Here is a 12,657-nt window from a genome sequence, read left to right on the forward strand (position 1 = left end):
CCAGTTTTTGAAAGAACTGTAGRTCTTGTCTTAAACAATTGAATCCTTTTTCCTGCTAATGCAATGTAATGTAATTCTCTTGCTGCTTTGAGCTCCATCTAATCTCCATGCTACTGAGATACATCTAATAAAATTGTTACTGTTGATATATACTTGTATGTATGTATTTACTGTAATTTTATAAGAAGTAATATTTTAAGTGATTTTGTCAGATTCAGAGTCATAGTTTTACATGCAAGAGGTGTTAATTTTGACATATGTAAAAATAACATTTTGCTCAGCCATCTGTAGTATCTTGCCATTTGTGATGGTATGTACAAGCTGGGGAAGTTAGACCTGCACTTGAAGACAAAGGTCTTGGCGATCAACTCTGGTAGATGCTGCTGTCTTTTACTTTGTTGTACATGTTTTTTGAGCCCATGGGCCTTACGATGGACTTATTTCCCCTCCAGGCAGTGATATCTCAGCAGGACAGCTATATTGAGATGCAACGAGCCACCATGGTAGACCGGGAGAAGCAGTACCGGCTGCAGTCTACACGAGGCAACCTGCTGCTAGAGCAGGAGAAGCAGCGTAACTTTGAAAAACAGAGGGAAGAACAGATGAATGTACAGAAACTTCAGAACCAGCTGAAGCTGGAGAAGCAGCGCTGGGAACGGGAAAGAAGTCAGCAGCAGAGGGAATTTGAAAGCACAGAAGCCCGGCTGCAGGAGCGCGAAGAGGAGATTCGGCAGATAAAAGATGGGTTGAGTCAGGAGAAGGAAGAGCTAGAGAGGCAGCGAGAGGCCTATCAGCATGACCTGGAGAGGCTGCGGGAAGCTCAGAGAGCAGTTGAGAAAGAGAGAGAGCGTATAGATCAGCTAAGGAAGCTGAAGAAACAGAACACAGTGTCAGGCACGTGCTCCCCAGAATTGGGGCAGGTAAGGAATTGGTATTCTTGGAGTTTGATTTCTAACTGATACCTGCTTGCTGCTGAATGAAGGCTGCCCTTGTTTGTAGCACTAACATTGTCTCAACGATGTAACTCTCTGGGAACGGACTATCCTTGTTTGCTGCTTTTGGGGGTTCATGTACCATCATCTAAAATAGCTGACAAGGACCGCAGTGAGAGACATCAGAGCTCGGCAATTCCTCAGGTGTCTGTGAAATTCAACCCAGACGTTTGATGATGAGAATATATTAAAAAAGGTAGAAACAGAGAAAAGGTTACTTTCGAACCTGGCTGATTGAAGATTTTTTTTAAATACAGGAACTGCCCTACTGCAGGCAGATGATTGCAGACGGTGTGCTACATTGGTAGCATTTTGCACGGTTGATTTCTAAAAGCATCTCCTCTGTTTCAAAGTGTGCATTTTGAGGTCTGATGAAATTGGCTCATTTTTCACTGGCTGAAAGTTCTGCTTTCTCTCCAGTCTATCATCACCTAGTGCAATCTGCTTTTTGGTTCCTGTGCTAGGTATGACATTTAAGCAGTCTAGAGTTGCTGAGGTCCTTTTCAGTTTTCAAGGACTTGCATAGTCCGAGTTCCTCTTCCTCTTTTTTCTGTTTGCCTTTGTGCTTTGGGCTTGGTTTAGCCTGTTGCATTTATCACAAAAAAGTGCAGGACTGAGGATGGTCTCTCCTCATTATCTCTTAGAGTATGAAAATACTAGTTTTACTTAGAATACCTTTTTTCTCATTGAGAATCAGATGCTGAGCCATTCCGTTAGCTTCAATGGAGAAGGGATAGAACCATCTCTGCCAGTCTTGAAAACCTCTGGGAGAGTGAGCGTCTCTGGGATGGATTACTTGGAACGGACGGAGCTGATTCGTAGGGACAGTACCACCATGGAGAATCGTCCGGTTCTTGCGCTGAAGAATGAAGTGCCAATACATCTCTTGAGTGCGACTAATCAGATACAGAAACCAGCTGCGGTTCAGCAGCAGATTCCTACTAAGCTTGCCACCTTTACAAAAGGAAGCAAAGAGAAAGGTGGGAAGAACAAAGCATCTCATAGGACAGACAGTTCAGGTAAGTGTACTTGAATGCATTTTTGAGCTCTGCCAGCATCACAGGAAGACAGAATATGATAGTTTAAACCTTGGCTACCCCTGTGGAGGCCAGAAATTAATGTGCTACGAATTGTTAGTGTTCTTACTGTGGTTGATAGGCCATAAAAATCTTGAGTTAAAAGTTAAGTGTGTATACTGCTTGAATTGGAAATGTAGCCCAAATGGGTAATGCTGAAAATGGAGTGTCTTGACCTAACAGGACAGAGTTGTGGTGAGAACTTGTAAGCCTGGATGTAAAATCTTCTTGCCTGATATGCCACCATAGTAGTGGTAGTGGAAAACAGCAAATGCTTTGCTTGTTCTGCGTGTGTGGAACACTTTGATGCTGGCTTAACCTTTTCTCCCTGACTGTCCAGAGTTGTAATGACATCGAATGCGATGCCTTTCTTAGCACCATTAAATACAGATTTCCAGGCCAAAATTCAGATGTGTGTTTTGCAGAGCTTAAAGGGACTGATTTTGTCAGAAATAGAAACAAATAAAAATGCAGTCACCCTGTCATAGTGTAATTTGTGCTGCTAACTGCTGGGTACTGAAGTAGTGATCTCTGCCAATGATAGACCCAGCAAAAACCACTTTTTTTTTCTACTGCTTAAAAGAGCCTTACTTCCAGCTTAGGAGAATAGCCCATAGTTTTAAGTTACAAAATTATCTTTTTAGCTTTATATAGGATTCAGACCTGGCAAGTTTACATGTCACCTAGGCCTACACTACTGTAGTGGACTCAGGGCCAAACCTGTCTGTTGCAGGAGAGGGCTTTTGCACATTGTAGAAATGTCTCTCTATGTTCTGCCTGAAGTTTAATGCAATTACGGACTTGCTTATGTTTTTGCACATAAATAAAGCCTGATATCCTCTTAGCCTGAATACCAAATGCTGGTTAAATGGGAAAATAAAGCTCTAATACCACATCTCCCCAGATTCATTTTTTAATAACTCTTACATAATGATCTCTGCAGTGGAAAAGTACTTAATGGTATTTTTCTGGAATTTTTATGAAAGGTATAAAACTCAGATATATTGATCTCTGTTCTCTCATGAGCATTAGTGGGCTGCATGCTTGTTAGACCCATATGTAGATCATAGAATAAAATGGAATGAGAATTCTGTACCAGAGGCAAAATACTGTGTATTGAATTTGGTTTGTGTGATGTGTAAGGAATGCATACTGGGAGAAGAGGAGCTCTCTGGATCCAGAACAATTGTTCTTGTGAGTTGCTTTTATTGTTGAAATTAAGCGACTGACAGGCCATAACAGCAATGTACTCTGCTGCCGAGCAGCTGTGAGACAGATGGAGAACAGAGACAAAAGTTCATCACAGTTCTCAGCATTAAAAGTAGCAAATAGCCATTGTCTCTTGAATGTTAGGGGCAACGATACTTTTCTCCACTGTGCTCTCTAATACTCTATTTTAAATCTATGGTTGTCAGGGCTGCTGGTAACTGAAATAGAAATCCTAAAGGATGAGGAGAGGGAATGTACTTATATTGTAAGCAACCGAAGAGAAAAATTAAGTAATTTGCAACAGGAGCACCAGCTCTTTGTGGAACAGCAGCTTTCTTGGATATGCAAAGGTGCCAGTAAAATGGGCCCCAGCATGAAACAATTAAATCTATGTACTGCCAGGATGAAATACTAATTTTTTAAATATTTTCTTCAGCATCTGTTGATCAGAAACAGCTGATTCCCCCCAAGCTTGTTGGACGAGAGGAGGGTGTCTTGAGAGGCAGGCGATCAGCAAGTCCAGTCCTCCCAAGCAGCCAGACCACTGCATTCCAGCCAGGTATGTCTTGACCAACTTGTTCATCTGTGGAGATGCATCAGACTTTCTGTGCAGTGTCATGAATCTTTCTTCTTTCTCGTCTTCTATAGAATCGTATGGCCCTACTGATGCTCAGCCAGAAGCACTTTCATCTGCCTCAGCAAACTTATTCAAACCCAGTAATGTTCCTGTCCAGACCCTGGTGGCCTCTCCGCCGACTCTGTTAAATGTGCAAGATGATACCAGCAAAGAAGACGTAATTTTTTTCTAATTGTTTCCATTTAAAGATTAGTCTTCTGACATACTGTTTCAAGAACTCAGGCCCAAGTGTTCAACGTGACAGAGACCTGATGTGGATGTCTTTTCATCCCTGCCCCGTTAATACTAGCAAGGACCAGACCAGGATTACTGTTTTACTTTTTTGGCTTCTCTGCCAGCAGCTCAGAATGAAGACACAGTAGTAGTAATTTGCTTTTAATTTCTCCAAACATGGAAATGTATTGATACATGGCAWGGATATATAAATTCAGAGCATATTAAAATGCTGCTATTTACTGTAATTTGCTCTCTTTGGTAAATCTACGGTCTTTGTGGGCACCATCTTGTGAAGTAAACTGTTTTAATTGATGTCRAACCTCCCAGATTTTTTATGTAAAAAAAATTTTAGTAGTAGGCCYCAAATGGCTGAGAATTTTTAAATCCATTATTACAGATACATGGTCAGTGTAATGGATTATGCTAACTATGTTTCAATAACTAGTTAACTAGCAAGCCAGTCTCCTTACAGCCAGGCGTGGCAACCGTTGTGATACCCGCTCACAGGAGCCAGGCTAGCAGCTCTCTTCCTTTAGTGGTTCAGTGGAACACGTTTGATGAGCAGGTACAGTAGAAGAGAGAAGGTAAGCTTCTTAAGAGTCTTCAAGGGTCAGGAGCTCCACCTGCTTGTGGACATGAAGGGCTGGACATGTAAAAATATACAACAGTAATGAAGAGCTGGACTAAATGCACGTTTCTTCAGCCATCAGCTTGCACTAGGGAATAACTATGTCCTTAGATATGTAGTGGGTAGTTCTCCATGTTAGTGAGAGTGGTGCAGATTCCCAAGCAAAACTGCTGAGTTGGTTCAGAATGAACTTGGAGACTTGCATTTTACTCCTTGCTGAAGACATAAGAAGTGTTTGAATGCAGTAATTTATTGTCTTGCTTAATCCTAAGTTTTCTGCATCTCTTGTTTGTCGGCTAGCTTAATGGGACATTACTCCAAGTATCAGAAGATAATAAAGCTGCTGTTACTGCAGAGACTTCTCTGCAACACTGTGTTAGGAATGAAGGGAAAAAGAACTGTTTCCTAAAAAATGTACCATTAGCTAAACCTCCACTGGTTTAGCTGCTTAAAGCTAAGCCAGCTTGGACACCTCTTATTAAATGGGTCAGTTCTTAATCATGAAATGGTGATGGTATTAACATAGTTCTGTTCAAAAGGCATTGTGCCCCTTTGTAGTAATTTGCACAAGTCATCTGGTGTATCTTATTTCTGTATCTCGGTTTTTATTAGGCACTTCACCTAAGGACGTGTATTCCAATACATGTTGAAGGCGGCCAGTCAGCTGTGTTGTGCACAGAAGAGGTTATTCAGAGAGGATTGTTACAGAATTAGAGAAATCAGTATCTCGGAGCTTAAAAACTTGGGTTAATACCTTTCAGAATATGAGTGATAATAGTTTTGTCATATCTTTAACCCTGGTTTAAAGTGATTTTAGCACAGGTGGGTGGAATGCCTGATCAGTTCTCTGTTCTGTTGTATGGTAATGGCACTGAATGGCAATCTAGCAGTTTCTTTTCAAATCATTGACTCTGTCTCAGTGGTTAGGGCCTATGTGACATTAGTAATGTTCTTTAAGACAGTAACTTCACTTTGCTCGAAGGTTTTAAAATTAGCTCAGTAGTTACAATGCAAGAAACATTGTACGTTTTCAGCAGAAAATACGAAGTTTGTTTCCAACTGGTGATAATTTGGGTTGTTGACTCCAGACAAAAAATTGAAAAATCCAAATTTACTGATCGTCATGAAAGGAAGAAGATAAGTGATGAAATACTGATTCTGTCTTATGGAGCAAGCACTCCTCCTTGGATTTAATGGTCATTTCTTTGTGAACTGATATTGGTGTAAACCTGAAGCAATGCTATTGAACTCAATGGAGTTGCAATGTTATGAATGAGAGGAGACTCCAAACCATCTGGCTTGTTACTAGAACAAATTATCACTATTGAATAGGATACACTTCACTATAATACCGAAGTATTGCTTGGTAAATCATCAGTCTTGCAGAACTGATGCAGATTATCAATGGTTAAATTCGCAAAATACAGTATGGTCGCTATTGGGCACATAGTGATTTTTGTATTGTTGTGATATGATGTTGATGATGGTTAGAACATAGTTCTACATTGTATTCATTTTTGCATTCCTAAATGTTAGGTTGAAATGGAGGGGAATTGTTCTTCTTAAAAGGAAAATCAATTCTGATCAAGCCAACATGTAAGATCCAACACCTTTATAGGAATGATTTTTTAGTCTGCTGATGTCAAGGCTCCAGTCATCTGTGATACCCGTGTATTTTCTTCCATAAACATACAGCGAAGCAGCAAGAATGCACAATATGTTCTTGCCTTTATGCTGTGGTTTGGGCCACTCCTAGTGAAAATGCTATGTCCCCATTTCCTTCGATTACCAGTTTTTAAGAGTTGTAGTCTGAAGTTAAGTTGAATGAGTGGAATGAACTCATGTCCTGAGCCTCAGCCAAGAAGCAAGGTCTCCATTGGCTGTTCGGAGGATTTAAAACAATTTTTAGAAACATTTCTTTGGTTTAATGTTGTGTCTGTCTTAAAGTATGGGAGAAACACTTGCATAGACTGAGGAGGTTTATTTGGCTGCTTTTTTTCCTCTTTCCTCTGTACAGTGAACAAAGTCAGATACTGAACAGTGACATCTGGAAAATATTATGCCTGCAGTGAGGTCTCATTTCTTTTAGTATGTTTGAATTGAAATATAACTGTTTTAATCCTCTTTGTCAGCAGTGCTTCAAATAAGTTGTTATGACTGTCAGCAAATGGGCGCAGGGCGCTGACAGGCTAGGCTGTTGGTTCARCGTCACAAAACCTCCTTGGAATATGGATCTTCATTCTGTAACTGAGAAATTACCTTATAAATGATCATCTGTCCTCAGTACACATGTCTAGCTGCAGCTAGTGCTATGACAACTGTTTTTACCTTGAATAGAGACTGGATCTTCATCCGCTCATAGTCCCTTGGGTCAAAATCATGTGCCATCCTAGGTATTGATGTGGTTTCCTGTACAGTACTCCACTAGGGAGAGGCTTTAGAATTAGCAAATGCTGTGATATCTCATTATTAGTGCAATGACGGACCAGAGTATGGTGAAATTATTTGTAGAAAGCAAGGGAGGGAGGGAAGCAAGTGAAAGACTTTATTTAAATGAAAAATGTGTCRTCTCTTCACTTTTGCAAAGTTTAATCTGTCAAATTTTCATTAAATCACTCCAGTCGAGTGAGCTAGTTTTGGATTCTTAACTCTCATTTGAAGCAGATTAGATTACAAAATACTGCTGTGTCCTGGGCTAAGTGACCTGCTTTTGATTCTCAGTAAAATCCTTTCCGTTTGACTTTTTGGTTACTTAAAATAAAAGTTTGCTTCTAACTGATGTCAAAGGATTAGACAGTTCAAAATTCTGTGCCTCCCAGGTGCTTTTTGGCTTTTTTCCTGAGCTGGGGTGTGGAGGAAATTAGAGTACAAGCTTTGAACTGCCTTTTTCTTTGCTTTGTGTCACAGCCTTAAGATTATGATCATATTTGTATTTAATATTGTGATGTTGAAATGTAGAGACTGTGGTTTTGATCTTCACTTTTAAACTCTGGTGTAAAGGATGCTTCCTCTCTTCCTTCCCATTCAGACTATGGTCATTTTGTATTTTGGACTGAGGATCCCTCCATGCTCACTAGTGTTGAAGCACATCTGCCCTGTGTGTATTGTAAACGTTCTCCTAGTTTTAAACATACTATCTGTGGATTGTCATTGTGGCATGTTCCACAAATTGAAATTGCTAATCATCTCCCAGTGTGAGGCAGAAGAATTGGTATTTCTAGAGATGCTTGCTCACCGAGGTAATAGCATTCCTGCAAAGGTAGGAGTAATTCTAAATAATTTGCTGGCAGTTTTGTCTTTCTGCGTAGTAGTCAGATGATCCTGCATTCGTGGAACTTGGTGTTTGCCATTTGCATTTACAATGRAAGTCGAAAATTAGACTAGCCAAGGGTTAAAAATACATGTTTAGTTTAACTTCTACATTCAGTCCTTCAGAACTGGAGCTAAGGCTCCCCTGGTGCTGCTCAGTGGTGTCCCTGTGTTGTGCCCCTGTGCAAGGGAATTTGGAGCGTTTTGTTGTCTTCCCCAGCAGTTCTTGCGTGTACAAGAAAAGTCTTGACGACAGGTTACGTATTTGCTCTCCTTGCATAACCTTCTTCTTGAATAAGTAAAAGAAAAGCCTTCCCCCCGTCCCTTCGAGGCCAGACCCAACATCTTTGTGACCACTGACGGCTCTTCATCATTTACCATCAGCATGTTATACGTCAAATACCACTTGTGCCATGTTTATAAATCAGTGTTTTATATTTTTGTACTGAAAGAAATTGGAGCACTTTAGAAAAGTTTATTTCAAATTCCATGTCTGTTTGTACCTGGAAGGAAATCTTTCATGAAAGGAAATCCTGTTGGTGTAATTGCGTGCATCTCACTCAGAGCTGTGAACTCTCTTGAGGCTGTTTAGTCTTAGGTCTGGTTTCTAGGCCCACCTTGCACTGTAAAGATTTAATAAATAATCATGGTTCGTGGTTAAATTGAGCAWTTTGTTGGGGAAGTGTTTTGTTTTTTGTTAGGATGTAAACATTGTAAATAGTTCCTTTCCTGTTGATACTCAATAGCAACATCTTCGTAGTCCTTATTTTATTTGTAAAGTTGATGGTTAAATGTTAATATTCTGTTGAATTGTGCACTCTCGATTAATTGTAAACTTGATCTTAGCACACCAAATGATGATTTTTACAATGATTGCAATGTTTCTCCACTGAAGGATTTCAGAACTGCAATAGGACTGAAACCAACTTCTAGCAATAAAAAAAAAACTTAAAAACTGACTGCCTTAATAGATTTTTTTTTTTTTTCCCCTCTCTCCCCTGTTTGGACTAAAGATCAAAGCAGCATTTCTCATGTGCTTCTCATTTTCTACCCAGACAGAAATAACCTGCCATATGAACAAAACTGACAGTTTTCCAGAGAGGAGGACTGCGTAGGATGAATTAAGTGGAGGGTACTAATAATTGCAGACTTTGCCAGTGAGGTGAGCACTCTAGAAAAAATCAGCTGGTCTCAAAACGACTGAGCACAGCATACAAGTGAAAAAGTGAGCTGAGCAAAGTTGCTTATATTGGCAGACAGGTACTTTGCATGGGGCCAGTCTGAGACATGCCTGACTCCGTCCCAGACGGTATCAGTTTGCATTTGGAACATGTATAACAGAAATAGAAACTTTCTGCCTACTGCTTGTGTCAGTTTGGCAGCCCTCGCTCTCGGTACTGTCCCGTAGCCTCTGGTTGGTGCAGTGCTCCCCAGCTCCGGAGTCAGCAAGCTGCATTTCCTAGTAAAATCCTCATTTGCGGTTTGCTGACAAGCTAGCCCAACACTAACCTCAGATAGTTCTGGAGATTAGAGCAGATGCAAAACCAGGGCGAGAGTGGGAGAACCAGGCCTTGGATAGACGTCCTCAAAGAACGAGGTGCAATTTTTTTTTTATCATCTCAATGCTGTGCTGGAACCAGTGTTGAGGAAGACCCTCAGCCCGTTCTGGATGGGGCAATGCCGGTGGTGCAGTCTGGATTGATTTGCGCAGCGATAAGCTGTTATGTATATCAAAGGCTCTTTGAAGGATCCCGGCTCTTTGTGCATAGGAGTCAGAGGCTGAGAAATGCAGACTGTATTCTACTGCAGTGCTGTTGGCATCTGTGTTGCCGCACAGGCTGGAACTCTGAATTGGAAAGACAGTTTTTCTGGTTTTCCAGTGTATGTAAATAATTAAAAACTTACTTCTAGGGACACTAGTRTTTACAATGTGACTTTGTTCTTTATAGCAAGCAAGACTGATGTTTTAGAGAATGGAGTTTTAAACTGTGTGTGTAAAGTTCTTATTTGCGCTTCTTTTAAGAGAAAATGCCTTAGATCTACATGCTCCTGCTTGCTGTTCAGCTTCCATGGAGCTGAGCTGCAGTGGCCACTGGAGGTCACTATCTCTGTGTGCTTTCAGATCTCCCTGTCTTTGTYGCTAGAAAGAGGGAAATAATTCTTCATGTTTGTTTCTAAATATTGTTCCACAACAGGAAACGGAATCAAAACGACTTCATGGGGACAGCTGAAAGGGACAGTCTACAGCTGGAGTTAAAAGGTAGCACTTCCAGAGCAGTGGACTCTTTTCTAGTTGCACTGTACTCTCCTGCAGCCCTAATCATGCCTCAGACCGATTGGAAGAGGCTCTGAGAAAGGCAGAAGAGCCTGGRTGAAGCGAGATCAGGGAGCAGTGTGGCTAAGAGGTATCCCTGCAGTGCAGCTTCCCAGCTTGGTGCTGGTGACTGTCCAGCTGCAACAGCCCAGGGCTCAGCAGGGGCAAGTTTAATTCTCAGGCAGAATTTGCGTTTGTTAGAAGCTGGGTACTGCTGCAGCCATCAGTGCTCAAACTAGTGTGGGTGTATCTGTGTTATGCTTCGGTTCTTGCTGCAACAGCAGCGTAGATGTTCCTCTGGTGTCTGTAAACACCTTGGCTGACGATGTCGTTGATAATGCTGTCACTCCTCTGATGCACATTCTCCATTTGTCACAACAAGGGTGTGATTTCAGGACGGCTGGTGGTGTGTTCATAGCTGTTACTTGCTTGCGCCAGTGTTCCAGCAGCTCCACCCTGCCTTGTCTCATTTAAAATCTGCAGATAATTAACCCGAAACCCAAACCACATTCTTTCTATTTGGATGAATCATTCCGAGGCCATAGGCAATGACCAGCTTTATGCTAAACCTTCCTCTTTCATGTGGGTGAGGAATGGCGGATGGTTCCCATACGCGCATCTGAGATTCATTGGCAAGCCAGATGCTCGAGGACAAACGTGCACAGCGAATATTGGCTCCATAGTGTGCTTTGACAGTGGGAATGTGCTGGGTTTTGCCTTTCCCTTTCCTCACCCCTGTGACTCAAATCCGGCCTAATTTCTCATCCCAGAGATGGGGCCAGCCCAAGGCTCAACAGACGAGGGATGTGGGGCCTGTCCTTGTGTAATGCCTACATTGTTTGCTGCTTCTGGGCCCATGGGATCTGGCAGAGGATAAAAGCCAAACTGTCTTAGAGCTGGCGGTGTTGGAGTATGAGACACATGGTCCCTAGCTCTGGTACAGAGTTACATGCACAGGAGACTTGAACAAGGCAGGGATTGCATTGCGGGAGAGGTACAGGTACATAGGAGCATGAAAAACCCTCGCTGAGCACCATAATGCAGATGTGCCCTTCCCATGCCAAAGCAGCAGCTGGTTCCTTTCCACTAAATGGAGCATAGTGTGTTGACAGACCTGAAGTCATCCCAGAGCTGCATGTGATGCACAAATCTTTCAGTGGTCAGACAGGTAGATGTATAATGCTCTTTTCCCTTCTAGAACATCTGAATTCATGGGCAAAATGCATAGTACGGTGCTTGGTTTTTCTTGTGCCACCATGGCTTGTCACTAAAACCTAGCCATGCACGCCCCACTTCTTTGCTAGCTGCATGGTGGGAGCACCATGGGACGTTTGAATGATCCATAGCTGCTCTAAGCCAGAAAAGGTGATGTCTCGGTTACTGTTGTGCTGCTTTTTGCAATTAACAGCTCTGGCTTTCCCCAGTGGAGAAGGGAGAAAGGCTGTGCCACCCTCACACGCTGGCGGCAGGGACGGCTGAGCAGAGTGCGGCTGGGAATCCAGGAAGCAGTGTCTAGGTAACGCTTTCTCAGTTTTCCTCTCTGCCTTGCTGTGGTTGTGTTCTTTGCAGGGAAGACCTCAGAGCAACTGCAGTGTTACGGCCTGGCAGCTAGGTAGTGTCTGCTGCTTCCCACACATTTTCCTGCTTCAGCGCTCAAAGGCGTCTCTGCACTATTAAGGACAGTGCTGTGTCAGCAGCTGGCTGCAGGGTCTCAGCTGCCACTGAATTAGGTTCTCTTCAGATTTAGGAATAAGAGCGCAAGGAGCTGGGCAGATATGTGAGCTTAGCCAGGTGCACGTAAGAACTGCCAGAGCAACCCTGGGGGCTGAAAACAGTTTCTCTGTCTCTAGCCCCCTGTGAATGCTGGGGCTGGCCGTGTCTCTTGTGGCCAGGAGGGAGGCGGGTCRGTCGCTCTGGTGCTCTGAGTATTTGCCTAGTTTGTGGGGTTTGCAGGCTTCGTGTGAGAGGAGGGAGCACCCCGTGGAAAAGTGATGTCATGCTTGGATTTTGGCTTTTGAACCTTTGCCTGCCCAGTGGGAGGACAAAGGAAGCTGGCTGACTACTAACGCTCCTGTGCCTCGGGTCCGGGTAGAGGCAGCCAGCGCAGGGTGTGCTTAGGTGCTGCTTCGATGAGAAGTGGTTGCATCAGGAAGAGTCTTTTTCCTTTTGTCTGCCAAAGGAACGGTCCTCCTCTGTCGTGCCCCTGCCCATGGGAGGCTGGACCGGTGCTAAGCACAGGGACTCAAGTCTGTGTGGATATGGGAGTTGCATCCAGT

At 42.7% G+C, this 12,657-nt stretch overlaps 1 protein-coding gene across 3 annotated transcripts in view; it reads left to right on the plus strand.

Moving 5' to 3' along the window:
* Nucleotides 1–9,026, plus strand: part of ARHGEF18 (Rho/Rac guanine nucleotide exchange factor 18) — a 55,977-nt gene extending 46,951 nt beyond the window's left edge. For 2 of the 3 annotated variants that reach the window (XM_026067121.1, XM_026067119.1), the window contains exons 28-31: nt 453–920; nt 1,684–2,011; nt 3,714–3,836; nt 3,926–9,026. In XM_026067121.1, the coding sequence (XP_025922906.1) occupies nt 453–920; nt 1,684–2,011; nt 3,714–3,836; nt 3,926–4,086 (1,080 nt within the window). In that variant the 3' untranslated portion in view covers nt 4,087–9,026. The remainder of the gene's footprint in view (nt 1–452; nt 921–1,683; nt 2,012–3,713; nt 3,837–3,925) is intronic. The other variant, XM_026067120.1, reaches the window with a different exon arrangement.
* Nucleotides 9,027–12,657: the final 3,631 nt, after the last annotated feature.

The sequence above is a fragment of the Apteryx rowi genome, unplaced genomic scaffold (assembly GCF_003343035.1).
Source record: "Apteryx rowi isolate R43461 unplaced genomic scaffold, aptRow1 scaffold_254, whole genome shotgun sequence".
Taxonomy (NCBI): domain Eukaryota; kingdom Metazoa; phylum Chordata; class Aves; order Apterygiformes; family Apterygidae; genus Apteryx; species Apteryx rowi.